Consider the following 16,835-nt stretch of genomic DNA (forward strand, 5'->3'; position numbering starts at 1 on the left):
CACACTCTGCCAGCCAAGGTCAAACCAAGGAATAGGGAGTAATGTCAGGATGGAATAAAAAAAGAGATTTAAACACTTTGGATGTTTTTCAATATAAATTGGTCTTTTAGTTTGAAAATCCCTTTCCATAATTGCTTCGATTGTAGCTAGATGAGTATTTCAAGATGTTCATTCCAAATTTGTGGACCAATATCATCAACGATCACAGAATTTTAGAATTGGAATTGATCAGTGGATTATCTGGTCCTGTGCTTTTGGTTGGCAGATGAGTTGATATAAATTAATTATCTAAAAGCTCTATAGTTTAGAGAGTGAAAAAGGGAATCATTACCATTTCAGGGGAGGAAACCAAGGCATGAAGACATTAAATGAGGTGCCAGCTGTATCAGAACATATTACTAGCAGTCAAGGATAAAATTTAGCCTGCCAATATAATGCTTTTCAGTGTCCTATCCCATCTTGATACTGTTGAGGATTTTGAAGTGTCATCTGGATATAGAAAGATAATAATTCAATAAGAAAGAAATATGCTTCCTGACTCTCTGGAAAACACGCATATTGTCATCCTATGTTTACAGTTAAAGCTGGGGTTCTAATGCCACCCCTTGAAGAATCCTGATTAGTTTTATTGAGCTCAACATCAGAAGGAAAAGAACAATGTCATTTCAGTATGTGTGTTTAACAGACTTCACTTTAGTTATTATATTTTGATTATGCAAAATATAATAAGATTTTTTTCTTACAAAGTATATTTATAGGCTTCAGTCTAGTTTCTAACCACACTGACTAAACAAATATAAGTGTGCTGAATGGACTCTAAATAGCTTTCAACATTTCATTACAAAGCAATTACCTCTGAGTCTTTCCCAGTGCTCTCAGCATGGCTTTAAAAAATTTTACACAAACAGGTGAAATCAACCATTATGAAATATAATCTACATGCCTAAAAAGCAAGGCTTCAGAGAGAGAATGAGGTGGGGGGAGGTTCAAGCCAAATGATAAATACAGCTTATTTTCAAAGTAACTGCTCTGAGAAAATTCATCATGCTTACTTAAGGTAAGTTTATTTTTTGAAAAAGGAATATTTACTTAATTTTCCAATGTTACAAAGCAGCACAAAATTTTTTAGACATTCCCCAAAAGTAAATGAGGATCAAACTTTTGTAAATCCATATTTTGAACAATGTTTGGGTTTTTTTAAAAGTAAGATATAACCACATGATTGTCTGAATTTAGAAAGATCATAATTGATTAATAACCACTGAATGCTGATTGTATGCTCTCTAAGTACATTATACATATCTTCAAAGTGGTCCTATGAGGTGGTTGTCATGATTATTCTCATTTTTACAGATGGGGAAACTGAGACACAGAGGCTAAGTAATTTTTGTTCAAGTTCAAGCAGCCATTGATGGAAGGTCAGGATTCAAACACAAGCTTGAGTCCATGATCTCAACTGCTTTTTATGCTCCCACACTTACTAATGAGGATCCTATGTGCAGATCTGACATGAGTCTTGGGATTTAGAGACGGAAAGAAGGGTGATCCATTAACATAATAATTAGGCATAATGTTATAAAATATTTAATACTTATAAGGCTTTGAGTCTGTGCCTCCCAATTTGACTTTTAAAAAATGATATCTATCAGCAATTACACAGTGCAAATAAACTATCTATTTTAAATAAAAACCCTTAAGATGGAGGTTTTAACTGGGTCCAGGGCCTTTGGGGGATTCACATACCCCTTGTGACCATCGGCCACACTGTGTGAAGATGTGAGAATATGCCTCTGAGTGTTTTTCTGGAGAAAATATTGCTTTCAGTAGATGGTTAAAAGGATATATGATTTATTTCCTGTCTAGCACAGAGGTGGGCAAACTATCTCAGTAAAGGTCCAGATAGTAATTATTTGAGGTGGACTGCGTGGGACATATAGTCTCGTTTGCAGCTACCCAATTCTCCCACTGCAATAAAGAAGCAGCTGCAAACAATGCATTAAGAGAAGAGTGTGGTGCTGTTCCAATAACACTTTATAAATGGACATTGAAACATGAATTGTATGTAAGTTTTATGACACAGAATATTACTGTCTCTGTTTTTCATTTTAAAACATAAATTCAAAAAACCCAAACATAATTATCTTAGCTCAAGAACAATATAAAGCAAGTAACAGGCCAAACTTGGCCCACTGGCCGTAGTAGCCCAACTCCTAGTCCAGAGCAATGGTTCTCAAAGTGCAATTCCAGCAGCAAGGGCATCCTCTGTATATTTGTCAGAAATGCAAATTCTCAGGCCTGTTTGACAATCTACTGAACCAGAAACCCCAGGATTGGGTCCAGCCTATGTGTTTAAAAAAGTCTTCTAAGTGAAAAAGATACATGCTTGTTTTGAGAATCACTGGTCTAGAGTCATTGTTCTAGGGACACAATTTATCTATCTACTTATTCATCAAAAAAACAAGAGAGTTCCAGAAAAAACATCTGTTCTGCTTTATTGACTATGCCAAAACCTTTGACTGTGTGGATCACAATAAACTATGGAAAATTCTGAAAGTGATGGGAATATCAGACCACCTGACCTGTCTCTTGAGATATTTGTATGCAGGTCAGAAAGCAACAGTTAGAACTGGACATGGAACAACAGACTGGTTCCAAACAGGAAAAGGAGTATGTTAAGGGTGTATATTGTCACCCTGCTTATTTAACTTATATGCAGAGTATACCATGAGAAACACTGGGCTCGATGAAGCACAAGCTGGAATCAAGATTGCCGGGGGAAATATCAATAACCTCAGATATGCAGATGACACCACCTTATGGCAGAAAGTGAAAAAGAACTAAAGAGCCTCTTGATGAAAGTGAAAAAGGAGAGTGAAAAGTTGGCTTAAAGCTCAACATTCAGAAAACTAAGATCATGGCGTCCGGTCCCATCACTTCATGGCAAATTGATGGGGAAACAGTGGCAGACTTTATCTTCTTGGGCTCCAAAATCAATGCAGACGGTGACTGTAGCCATGAAATTAAAAGAAAGATGCTTGCTCCTCGGAAGAAAAGCTATGACCAACCTAGACTGCATATTAAAAAGTAGAGACATTACTTTGCCAACAAAGGTCTGTCTAGTCAAGGCTATGGTTTTTCCAGTAGTCATGTATGGATGAGAGAGTTGGACTCTAAAGAAAGCTGAGCACCGAAGAATTGATGCTTTTGAACTGTGATGTTGGAGAAGACTCTTGAGAGTCCCTTGGACTGCAAGGAGATCCAACCAGTCCATCCTAAAAGAGATCAGTCCTGGGTGTTCATTGGAAGGACTGATGTTGAAGCTGAAACTCCAATACTTTGGCCACCTCATGCGAAGAGTTGACTCATTGGAAAAGACCCTGATGCTGGGAAGGATTGAAGGCGGGAGAAGAAGGGGACAACAGAGGATGAGATGGTGGATGGCATCACCGACTCAATGGATATGAGTTTGGGTGGACTCCGGGAGTTGGTGCTGGACAGGGAGGCCTGGTGTGCTGCGATTCATGGGGTCTCAAAGAGTCAGACATGACTGAGCTACCGAACTGAACTGAACTGATTTATTCCCCCTTGCAACAAATGCTTTTTGAAGGGGCAGTTATTATGTACTAGGAATACAATGGCAATCTGACTTAGGTGGAATAGAAAATACCAGAGTGTGCCACAAGTGTTAGGGCTTCCTCTGTGGCTCTAGTGATAAGAACCTGCCTGCCAATGCAGGAGATGCAAGAGATGCGGGTTCAATGCCTGTGTTGGGAAGATCCCCTGGAGGAGGAATGACTACCTACTCCAGTGTTCTTGCCTGGAGAATACCATGAATGGCATCACTGACTCAATGAACATGATTTTGAGCAAACTCTGGGAGATAGTGAAGGACAGGGAAGCCTGGTGTGCTGCAGTCCATGGAGTCAAAAAGAGTTAGACATGAACTAACAACTGAACAAGAACAAGGAATACAATGGAGAAAGTACCATTTTCCCTATTCATAGTATAATACTTTCATAAATCTGCTGCTGCTGCTGCTAAGTCGCTTCAGTCGTGTTCGACTCTGTGCGACCCCAGATGGCAGCCCACCAGGCTCCCCGCTCCCTGGAATTCTCCAGGCAAGAATATTGGAGTGGGTTGCCATTTCCTTCTCTAGTGCATGAAAGGGAAAAGTGAAAGTGAAGTCGCTCAGTCGTGTCTGACTCTTAGCGACCCCATGGACTGTAGCCTACCAGGCTCCTCCATCCATGGGATTTTCCAGGCAAGAGTACTGGAGTGGGGTGCCATTGCCTTCTTCTTTCATCAAGCAGGTGATGGTAACTTTCTGACAATGACCTATTCTTTGAATACATTTTATAGCACATCATGACCCAGTACATATACATGTACACACACATGCCTGAAACAAAATAATACAAAGCTGTATGTACACTTAATACTTATGGTGGCATAAATTGCTTCAGTTGTGTCCAACTCTTTGCAACCCTAGGGACTGTAGTCAGCTAGGCGCCGCTGTCCATGGTATTCTCTAGACAGGAACACTGGAGTGGGTTGCCATGCCCTCCTCCAGGGGGTCTTCCCAACCCAGGGATCAAACCCGCATCTCTTGCTGTCTCCTGCATTGGCAGGGGGGTTCTTATCACTAGAGCCACGGGGAAGCCCTAACACTTGTAGCACATTCAGGTATTTTCTGTTCTATTCTATTTCTATTGGATTAAACCCAATAAGCTGATTTTACAATCCACTAATATATCACAATTCATAGTTTGAAAAATACTTCAATAATATGTACTCACCAGTGCAAATTCCTTGTTGAGAATCATCTGCTCAACTAAAGATGACTCGTTGTGGAAGAGGTGAGGCTGCATATGGCTCCACATGTGAGGAAACCACCAGAACTCATCCACAGACCGAAGCAAAAGGTCATCTCCCTCATCCTCCTCTTCAGTCCCTGTAAAACATATAAAAAATGGCTTAAGTGAAAAATCTGTATTAGTTTAAAGGTTATGTTTGTCAGATTATTCTTCTTGCTACTGATACCTAAATCCAATTTTGTGTTGTTTTAATAAAAGAGAAATGACCATAGCCTAAATTACATCAGAGGCAGTGGGATTAGGGGTTGGGATGGGAAGGGGTAAGCGCAGATGTTGTTTACATTTAGATTTTAGGGATATTTTATCACTGACATTGTTTAGATTTGTTAGCATATGGTGGTAACAACAAAACACAGTTTTAGTCTGTTTATTTTTGTTTTAAAGTTATCAACTATTTATTCTCTCCTTTATTGGCTGCATAGGGGAAACCTGATCAAAGATGATTATTCTTTTTACTCTTAAAAATGTTTCTACATATAAGCCGAATACTGAACTGAAAAATTTTAAATTTAAATGATGATGTCTGTTAATTTTTTTATTATAAAATATATTCTTATTGAAGACAGGCAGAAAGGATAAGCAATGATATATAAAACTCAGAAACAAAACCAAAACCAAAACCAAAAATCATCTTTGGAACTAACTAGGAGTATTTTTGTATTTTTCATTAAATCTTTTTCTACGTATTTTTTTAAAAGTTGAGATCTTACTGTATAAATATGTTTGTGTCCTTATATTTTAGACTTTCCATTACAAACATAAATATTTCTCATTTTGATATAATAATTTAATAAAATGTAAACAATAAATCAATTAACACAATAGAAACTTGAATTGAGAATTTAAAACTAGTATTAATTTTTCATCCTCTATTAGGAAAATTTGCTAACAATGCCTAATGCATAGAAAAAGCCATTTGACATACAAGAGGGGGAAATAAGGGAAGGAAAACAACATCAGCAAGTTAGTTTCAAGGAAATTCGCTATGTTACAGCAAACCAAGGACATTTTCAGGGTATGAAATCATAATTTTTGTACAATTTTATAATATTCAGCTCAATTTTAAAATATTCTGAATCAATAACATAATTGATTCCTATATGGTCTCTGGATACTTAACTAAACAAGCAAAATAACAAATCCTGGCTTACAGTGTGAGGTGTATTTATTTGGATAATTTTTTTCTTCAAATTGGAGCATGTTTTACAATTTTTTATATTGTTTACTTTAAAAAAATATAAAAGCAATGTTTTAAAGAGTCTTCTTTGAATATTCCTTTTCAAGTGTCCTGTAGCAAAGACAACATGAATCATGAAGGAGTGCCATGAGATGGTTAAAGCATATATTTGTTAAAATGTATCCTTGGCTATGTGATCTTGTATAAGTTAATTTGTTTGAGCCTTAGTTTCCTGGTTTAAAATGGAAGTATAAAAATCTATCTCATGGGCTCTTGTGAAAAATCAATGAGATCAATTTATTAAAGCACTTAATATTGTGAATTGTTGATTCATAAATATTAGGATCACTTTCTTCTTAAAAATAGTATCTACTGGTTTATGCCTGTGGTGTTCTAAAGTTACATATTTTCACACATTTTTAAAAATATTGCCTTGCCTAGGTTATCAAATTCTTGAAGTCTGAAACCGGATCCTTTTAACTTGCACTGTATCATGCCACTTCCCCAGGAAAGTAAGTAAGAGAAAACTTTACCTCAGTTTATATTAATATATAGTCACTGAATTTTAGAACCTTCATATATCGGCTTAAGTGCATGTCAACTTTTATGTGTATTTATATGCATGCATTATTCTTGGTATATATTCTATAATCCATAATTCTGAAAAGGTCTAAGGACCAACAAGTTTAATTGGCACTGTTACTACTATAATAGTTGCTACTATATACAAAGTAAAGAAATAGAAGTTTTGAAAGTGATAAAGTTCTATGAATAAGATAAGCAGACAAAAATTCTTAATTTTGTTAACTTGAGTCAGAATTATTAGTATTAAGGACTTACAGTTCATTGGTTTTGTTAATATATTAAGAATTTCAAATATTGAAATCCAAGTTAAAAGAAGTTTGTCATTTCCTCAGATGGATTTTAAGTGTGAATTGTTTTTAGTACAGACCAAGTGTTTCTCGTGGTCATAATTTAGCAGACTAGAGCATAGATTAGAAAGAGCTACTGTATGTTACATGAGATGAATGAATTGATAGTTCTCCCACAGTTTTATTGTGCTTTGAATATAGAATGTCTGAGAAAAGCCTACATTCACTTTAAACTCCACAGATGGTTATTGGAAGCAGCAGGAAGTGTGTAATGCATACTTGACCAGGAAAGAGTTCAATTACTCAAATTTAAAGATAATTTTTCTGACTATTGATATAAACAGATGCATGACTGATCATAAAATCTTGGTAATTTTTATACCAGAAAGTGTGGTAATTTGTAAGCACTCCTCACAATATTAGGAGTGATGTTTAAAACCTCTTTGTTTTTCACTCCATGGATTAATTTCCCATCAATTTTTCTCTTATTTTATACAGGTCATATAATTCAAAGGCACATAAGGCAAGCTGATGACATTAGAATTGCTTAATGAAAAATATGACATCAAGTCATGCTGAGGGATCAAAGAAGAATTTCAAATGTTTTTGAATCCAGCTAAATGAAAATGTTAAATTTTTGACTCATTTGTAAATACTTATTTTTTGATAACTAACATATGATTAAATTACATGTGAGAATGTAATTTATAGTCCATACATGACTATTTAGCACAAGTTCTAGTCCGTTCAGGTGTCTGTGTTCAAATGGACACTTTCACCTCTAACCTGGTTAGATTCAGTCCATGGGGTGGCGAGGAGTCGGACACGACTGAGAGACTTCACTTTCACTTTTCACTTTCATGCATTGGAGAAGGAAATGGCAACCCACTCCAGTGTTCTTGCCTGGAGAATCTCAGGGACAGGGGGAGCCTGGTGGGCTGCCGTCTATGGGGTCGCACAGAGTCGGACACGACTGAAGCGACTTAGCAGCAGTAGCAGGGCTGTAGATTAGGTTGCACAAGGCACAGTTGTAACATTAAAATCAGATACATAAAATTCCAGAATATTATCAGTTTTGTATAAATGTTTGTCTTATATTTGCTATTATATGTGAAATATTGTAATTCTGAAACGGCAAGGAGAGGTTTCTAACTTTCTTCATGTATTGAATCTGGCACAGTTCCATATGGGTGAGTATAGAATAAATTAAACTTAAATATACTAAATAAAAAGAATTGTTTGATGATGAAAATTGGTTAAAAGGTATCTATAGTTCCAAAATTCACTATTTTTAAATAATATTTGACTCTTATACAAAAATACTTAGTAATAAAAATATTTGCATATAATGACATGCTATGTACTGTTCTATATGAGAGAGATTATTATTCCCATTTTGGAGATGCAGACATTGGGGCACAGAAAAGTAACCTGTTTATGTTCACATAGCTAGTGTAATGTCAGAACCTAGATTTAAACAAAAGCAGGCCGTTTCCAATGTCTAGCCTTTGAAGCAATACATTATAAAGTAAAACAAAAGCAAACAAAAGAGAATGATTGTAACATTTTTTCACTTTCATATTTAAAAGTTAATAGTTTTTTATAAGGTTCTGTTTTCTTTATATAAAAATGAACTCTCATGGAAAAGACATGTATTTATCCAGTTTGAAAATATTATACAGTAGGTAATTGTTTGTGTCATATTCAATTTATTGTCAATTACAAAAACTGGTAATGATTGTCACCAGAAATCCTGCCCTACAAAAGATGTTTGTAGCTCTCCATCCCTACAAGTCATCTTGACCCTGTAATGTCTCCATTTTTCAATTGAGCTTTCATTGTGCAATTCCAATCATACTTTAAAATACTTCCAGACTAAAAGATTATACTCTGAACTCCATGCTTTTATTATTATTATTATTTTATTATTTTTTTTACTTTTAATCAGCAGAATGTCCTTCCTCTTTCAATTTGGCACCCATGAGTAAATGACTTTTAGGAATGTGCTTATTGGGCAAGATTGTTTTCAGCATGTGAAGGACAGAGAAACTGAACAGGAAAGAATACATGGAAAACACAAATAAGTGAAGTAGTCTAGGAATGTAGAATCTATCTTTATTACACTAGGCATATGTGATTAAATGTCTTCAAAACAATGAAACTCATCAATCAGCATCTTCATGCATTGGAAAATCAGATCATTCTGGCAGAATCTGAGACACTGATTGTGACAAGGCCATCTTCTCATGGTTACCTGTCACAATCAAGTGCATAGACAAGGAAAGAACTTTTCTGATTTGTTAACCTCCTGATAGTTAAACCTCCATATAGGAAGCGACTCGATAGGGAAGAGGCATGCCCTAGAGAAAGTGAATACCATCAATGTTTAACTCCAATCTGGAAGAAACCTTGATATCCTCAAATGAATAAATAAGTACTTAATATAGCATGATTGCCCCCTTGGAAAATGTCATGGATGCATTTCAATGATTCTACACATAATGTAGCCAATCAAATAAAGCTTCATATTTATGTGAAGGTAATTAAGCTTCCAGATCTTACAAATACATATATTGCAGAATCTGTAAAGCACATTATCCCAGAGCATAACAGAATAGTGTTTCTTCCATTATTTTTATTAGGTCAGTACCAACATAAAGAGTCAATAAGGTCCATTTAAGAGATATAATTAAAATATCTTTTTTTTTTATTATTGTTTGGTTTCTTCCTCCAACAACTGTCCCTGTGATATTAACTAGTGTGTTCATTTCCTAGTGGGATGTGTAGTGTGTACATGTTCAGAATTATAAAAAAGAAATGGCAAGTGTTATAACCTGCTATCACCATTAACTCTGCAAATGTCTGGCAGGTTTAGTAGACTTGAATATGAAAAGTAAATAAAAGCTGAGGCAGTTATCCAGATATATTTCAGCCAGAAGAATGCCTTTTACTTTTCTTATACAGCTATTTAAGACAAAATAGTATTGTTTGTGTGTGAACTCCAAACAATCCCATATTTTTGCCCCAGCATGAGTAGACATAGTCTTTAGAGTTATTTGCTTTATAACTTCATAATCAGTGATTCTTAGGTCTGAACTCATTTCTTGAGGGAGTTTTGAAAAAGGTTTATAAAACCATGTCTATTTTCAAAATTGTAAGCTTCAAAATTGCTTTGGCTGTGTAGATGTGATGACCCAAATCTTTTACTGCAAGATATCCTTTTAAAATATACAGTGATTTCATTTATCAACTGGTCTAAATACCAATTTTCCTTCTATTACTTTAAACAGATTTACATGTTTCAAAGCAGGAGGAAAAAAGCATTAAAGAAAAGCCAATATGACACTGCTGCTTCAATATTCTAATAAACCTGCTGAGCCTCTTTGGGTAAACATTAAGAAACCTCTTTGGGTAAATGAACTGAATTTATGATAATTAAAGACTATCTTTGCATGGGATATTTTTAATGAGTCAATAAATTACATGCATAGAGAATACTGTGAAATGTTTTTACTACAATACTATGAAGTAACAACAATGCAAAGCTCTAAACAAAGCATTTAGCTTTCACCAAAGATGCAGAAATAGTAGCAGATAGTAGGCATTGCCCTAATACAAGCCCTAAGACACCATTTCGTGCCATTAAGACAATCACTTTTACTCACATAGTTTTCTCCATACTAGTGCCTGCCATTATAATGCTGCTATTCAGAAAATAAGAGTCCAATTCTGGAGGTAAAGATGGGTAAAGAGGTGAAAAATAGCAGAACATGGAGTAGTCCATGAGCACCAATCACATTTTGAGGATTCGTTTGGAGGCTGAGACTCAAAAGAAATGAAACTGTGATTGGATAGATGTGGTAAGAAATACAAGTTTGAGTGTGATGGTTTTAATGCATGTTGACCAAATCATTGTAATATTTTTAAGGAAAATCCTGAAGGGACAATGAATTAAGCAAGATGACTCTTAAAATCTATTAAATTTCTTTGAAGCTAAAATTCCTCTCTTATCAATAGATGTTTTCCAAAGAAAAATATATATTAAAAATGTGTGTCCCTAGATTGTCCTACAATTTTAAAACACTGTGCATTGTTATTATTATCATTATCATCTCATTGTCATCATCCTCATCACCATCATCTCTTTTTCACAGGATGCATAGACACACTTAGAACAATGGTTATAGTTTCTTTTACTGAGGTGACTAAGTCAATTCTCTCCCTGTTTTGTTATGACTCTAACAGTATTTGCCAAAGTAAACAAGTCTCATTGATTTTGGATTTGGCTACTCATAATGCACCCAAGTTTTTCCCATAATCAGTTTGGATAATTCTATTTCTCCTACTTTTGAAACATTAAAAACCCTCTTTCCTATTTATATGTAGCTGCCTGAGAACACAAAGCTCCTTCTTACCTGTGTGGTAAAACTTCCCTGAAAATCCAAGGTTGAAGGTAAAATTTGCAACCTGAGTGCGCAGTAAATTTTGAGTCTCTAGTAATGCCTGAAATAAATAAGAAATTAACATGATTTTAGAAAAATAAATATGAAGCTTTTGGGATGCCTCTTTTTCAAATGCGTATGCATGAATGAAACAAAATAATGTGGTCTTTGTTGCTTTTGGGGGTTTTGATAGCTACTCTTATGTGCTATTCATATTCCAGGTATTATAATCACTTTTGTTATTATTTTTGTTTAATTTTACCAAATTATGAAGCAGTTAAGTCTTAAGCATATTATAAATTGCTGAGAGGCAATTTTCTAACTACATAGCACTGAAATAATTTTTCATTTCTATGTGAGACATTTCTTGAATTTTAGTTTATTATACTTCTTTTCCTTGGGGAAATTTTTTCAGAGTTGTTGGATATAGACAGGTTCTGTATTTGTTGGTAAGGGATAGGAAGATAACTTTAGTTTGAGTTCCAACTGAGTATTTTATTTAACTGTGCAACCTCTCCTGTCATTTTTAAGGCATACTTATTGAGTTGAAAGCTTGGATTTTTATTTTATAAATTAAAGGGCAATTTATATTTTATAGGATGTTAATTACAGACCTTGAGACATGAACAAGGAAAGGGGAGGTAGGAAATCAGTAATTCCATAAAGAGATATTCTCTAAACATGGCAAAATGTTTCCTAACTTCTCATTCTGGAATTATTAGAGGTCAATTTCTTGCTTGTAGACAGGATAAAAACAGCTGGACAGTAATCTTTGAGTCAGACTTAGTCCTCTAAATTTTCTGCCAATCATTCTACTGCTATTATTTCTATGTCAACATATGTAGTATAATTCAGAATTTCATATCCTTGGGCATTGTAATTTGATTATTGATTCAGAATGCTTTTTCAATTTTTTTAATGGATTTTTAAAAGAGTTTATTTTGTTCTGACGGAAGTGAGAAACTCTTTCCAATAGAGATATTACTAAGACTGTTTTTTTGGTTACTCCTATCCTTCTCTGGTGGCTCAGTTGGTAAAAGCGTCTGCCTGCAATTCGGGAGACCCGGGTTCGATCCCTGGGTCAGGAAGATCCCCCTGAAGAAGGAAATAGCAACCCACTCCAGTACTCTTGCCTGGAAAATCCCATGGATGGAGGACCCTGGTAAGCTACAGTCCATGGGGTCGCAAAGAGTTGGAGACGACTGAGTGACTTCACTTTCACTTTCATCCATCTTTTAAGGTAAAAAAGGCCAGAGGTTTAGACAATTTCTTTTGAGCATGAGTGAACTTTACTTTTTATTCCCCCCAGAGTTAAGAGAGCTTTCCCGCAAATTTGTAAAAAAAAAAAGAGAATTACAAGATTGATAAGCTGTATGGTTCCTGGTTATCCAAGATTGCAGTTATGCTGGGTGTAATCCTGGCTAATCTTATTTAAATATCATCAGCTAAATAGAAAAGGAAAAAAAAAAAGACATACTAGTGTAACTAGGTTTTAAAAGTTTCCCCCAAAAGCAATTTGGATATGAAAAAAAAAAGAGTAGAATTAAAAATAAATAATTGAGCTTATTGGTATATGCTCTGGAATATAGCTTTAAAATTTTTTAAAAAATCATGCATCTTTTTTTCTTAGAATTTTTTTTTTTCTGTGTTTCTTGTTTGATTCAATGCACAATCCCTGAGCTTCCATACCTTGAAATAGTTGGGGTTTTTTTCAAAATTTAAGTTTATTAAGTTCTTCCTTCCCCTGTTCTCACCACTCCGTCCGCATCCACTCCACCTCTGTTCTTGAAATCATTCTTTATTCCACATTTATTAATCCACCATCCATTCTTAAATTCAGTAAATATTTATTCTAGATGGATACAGTGTGGGGTTTGATAAGCATAGCCTCTGTGACCTTGGGCTTTACTGAGAGGGAGAGCAGTATTAAATAGAGGATCCCTCAAATGCAAAGTTACAAATCATAAGAGCTCCAAAAGAAATCTAGAGCATGTTGTAATAGATGCACTAAGACATTTAATTTAAACTGAGGTGGTGGGCCCACTTGATGCTTTCTTAGGGGCCATCTAAAAAAGTTCAAATGATCTATTTTTTTCCCAGTCAGTGTGCTACCAACTTTAGGCCTACCTTCATGTCTTTTTCTTGGGCTTTAAAACACTACAGACTGCTAACGGTATTCCCACCTTCCTCTATTCTATTTTACACTATGCAGTCATACTAACATCCCAAAGACAGCAATGCACTTCACCCTTGTGGTCAGGGAAGTCATTCAATTAGAGACTCAGCTTTGTTGGTCATTTCAATTCTTATTATCTTTTCCCTTATCTGTGAAATGGGATTGTGCTTAACACTTGTTTCACACAATTATTGTGAAGATTACATTGTATAAGGCATACAAAGTGCTTAGCTAAGTGCCTGGTACATAATAAAATCTTGAAAAATGCTGTTGATGACTACTTAATATGGCAATCTCTTACCACAAGATAGGTATCAGTGGTGTCTCCATGTTTAAGCTGCCTGTAAATCACCCTGTCCTCTGTATTATTCCCCACCTTCTACATTTTTCCATGTCTTTTCTGTCCTTTTTTTTTTTTGGTCCTGAAAAGTGTCCGGCTGTTCCTCATCCCATTTTTCAGCTTTACCCATTTTTAAAGCTTGGCCCAAACGTCACCTATTTGTATGAAGCCTTCCCTGGTGCCTTAAGGCTTTTCCTTTACTCATCTCCCAAAGTAAGATCCTAAATTGTTCTACTTAAGACTTGCATCATTTTCCTTTACTGCTCATTTTACATATGCTATTTGCTAAATATATTTTCATATATGTGGAAGACATTTAAAATATAATAAAAAGCTATATTAATATACAGCAATCTACTGAGTTAGTTTCATTTATTTTTATTACTAACATTTTTTTCTGATGGTAAAATGATAAAAATGGCTCATGGGCCATACCATTACATGATGTAGATAGGATTCTGTATTTCACTAACACATTTATAACATGGATGTCTTACAATCGTAAATTGTAAATTGTGTAGTAAGACAGGCTTTCACAGGCAAGGGCAAATGGATTTTCTTCCACTGGAGCTAATTAGCTATATGAAGAATTTGACAGACTTTTCCATTTTTAAAAGAATTAGAGTTGTCTAGTCACAACCTCCCAATATGTAATCTTGATTAATTTGGAGTAAAATAACAATTTCTATAAGCAAAAAAAAAACAAATGGATAAAAAGAAGAAAATTCTAAAAGATTCAAAATTTCCTACTTCATTGTAACTAAATGTTGTTTGAGTTTAAAAATTTAAGGAAAGAATGGTTCCATGTCTTTCAATGATAAAAAAATAGAGAGAACAAATAAATTAATATGTATAAAATAGACATAACTTAAAAAAATAAAAGTCAGAAATAAATGTAAAAGAAAAAAGCATGAAAATTAAAGAAGAAATATAGAAAAAGGATTAAAATATAGGAAAAATGTAAAATATCAGGAAATATCAGACAAGAAAAATATAAATATAAAATTATGAATAAATAAAATACAGTAAAGCAAAAAAAAATCTTATTGTAGAAAAACTTGTTACTAGACTAGAAATAATATGTCTCAATTTGAGATAAAAATCAAATAATAAAATACAGGAAATAATATGTAGCTTTATATAAATTAATTTTATCAGAATATTTTGTGGGCAAATTTGATTGACTTTTAAAAATATATGTAAAATAAAATATATTAAATGTTTGGATAATAAACTTTAGTTATTTTCTTTAATAGTTTATAAGTCATAAAGGCTTTCCTTGTATTATTCATGAAGGACTCACTAAGTCATTTGGATACTAAAGAGAATAAATATATAACTTATTTAAGTAAAAGCAAAAATTCATTATTTTAATAAACATACTTGCATTCATGTAATATTCTTCTAATGAGTTCTTCAGTGTTTAATAAATCAAGTCCAACTTTGTCTTACTGCAAAATAATGAAGAGAGCAATGTTTTTCAAACTTCATCACACATAATATTTTCTAGAGGAGACTGCTAAAATTGTCAATTCTGTGTGCCCACTTGAAGAATTATTGATTTAATCTGTCTATGATGGGACTCAAGGACATGTATTTCATTATAGACCCCTGTTGGTTCTTAAGGAAGCTCAAGCAATTTTTTCAGCTTACCCATAAGAAATGAAATGAATCACCAGGATGCTCCCCCCAGGCCCATTTTCTGGGTATTCCGAATTGGAGAACAGGATGGAGCCTAGGAATCTGTGCTTATAATGGCGATTCTTATAGTTTCAAACTGGAGATTAGAGCCATCAAGGAACTTCAGGAAATATTGTTAGTGCACTGTTTGCATTAATTTCAAGCTATACTGCATACATTTTAAGCCATTCTGACATTCAGATTGTTTACCATCAGGCTAATCCTTTCCCTACATGTACATCGTTAATAAGTCATGACTATATACATACTTTGGTATAGGCTTACAATTCCAGAATTTCAAATCAAATACCAAAGGGTGATAGTTTCTGTCTTCCTTGGGCAGTCTTTTATTACATTCAATAATTCAAGATGGTATCCTATTTATCCTTACAAGGCTTCCCAGATGTCGCAGTGGTAAAGAATAAGCTTGCAGGAGATGCAAGAGACATGGGTTCAGTTCCTGGGTTGGGAAGATCCCCTGGAGTAGGAAATGGCAACCAACTCCAATATTCTTGCTTGTATTCCATGGACAGAGGAGCCTGGTGGGCTACAGACCATGGGGTCACAAAGTCGGACACAACTGAACAACCAAGCACATTTATCCTTATAAGATCTTGATGTGGGAATCAGAAGAGATTACATCTATACTATTTTCCAAGTGGGAAAAAAAACGCTTCATGGAAAGTTTAAATGGTTCAACCAGGTAACAAAGCAAGGGTGCCAAAATTGAGCATGTTTGCCTAAACATTTGGTCTGACTTTAATTTCAGGTCTCACTAGAGTAAGTCTTTGTGGCCACCCAGGTTGAAACAGACTCAGAATTTCATGAACTTTTGTGCAGAGACTATTTGTCAACGTACACATGAAGACGGATAGGTCTGACCCAGGGTTAAAATATGAAGCTTTTGAAGTTCGTCACTGATGGTTTGTGCCTCCATTCTTGCTAGTCTCTTTTCCCCTTAAGAGAAATCTCCATTCCTTCAGAAATCTATTCTCTGCCTTTTCCTGATAAACCCTTATTGCTACTCAAAGAGGAAACTGTTTGATATAATTTATGTTGCGACAAAACATTATACCAATGTGCTGAGTCTTCTAAATAATTTTATGTGGGGCGATTAGCTCTGATTGTGGAATGGGTGAGTTAATTAAGGAAGAATGAATGCAGTCTTCTGATAATAGTGAAGAGGTGTGGGGGTTTCTTATGGGGGGAAAAGTTTGGGGTTTGGGGGTCCTTCTGCTGAAGTCAGAATCAATTTGAAGAACAACTGGCCAGGT

General features: G+C 34.8%; 1 protein-coding gene across 1 annotated transcript in view; it reads right to left on the reverse strand.

Moving 5' to 3' along the window:
• Positions 1-16,835, reverse strand: part of NDST4 (N-deacetylase and N-sulfotransferase 4) — a 311,607-nt gene that overhangs the window by 140,300 nt on the left and 154,472 nt on the right. Inside the window, exons 3-4 of the mRNA XM_081562786.1 lie at positions 11,339-11,426; positions 4,797-4,951 (exon numbers count right to left, since the gene is read on the reverse strand). Of these exons, the coding sequence (XP_081418912.1) occupies positions 4,797-4,951; positions 11,339-11,426 (243 nt within the window). The remainder of the gene's footprint in view (positions 1-4,796; positions 4,952-11,338; positions 11,427-16,835) is intronic.

Source organism: Giraffa tippelskirchi, chromosome 1 (assembly GCF_054371585.1).
Source record: "Giraffa tippelskirchi isolate mGirTip1 chromosome 1, T2T-mGirTip1v1.2.pri, whole genome shotgun sequence".
In the NCBI taxonomy this organism is placed as follows: Eukaryota; Metazoa; Chordata; class Mammalia; order Artiodactyla; family Giraffidae; genus Giraffa; species Giraffa tippelskirchi.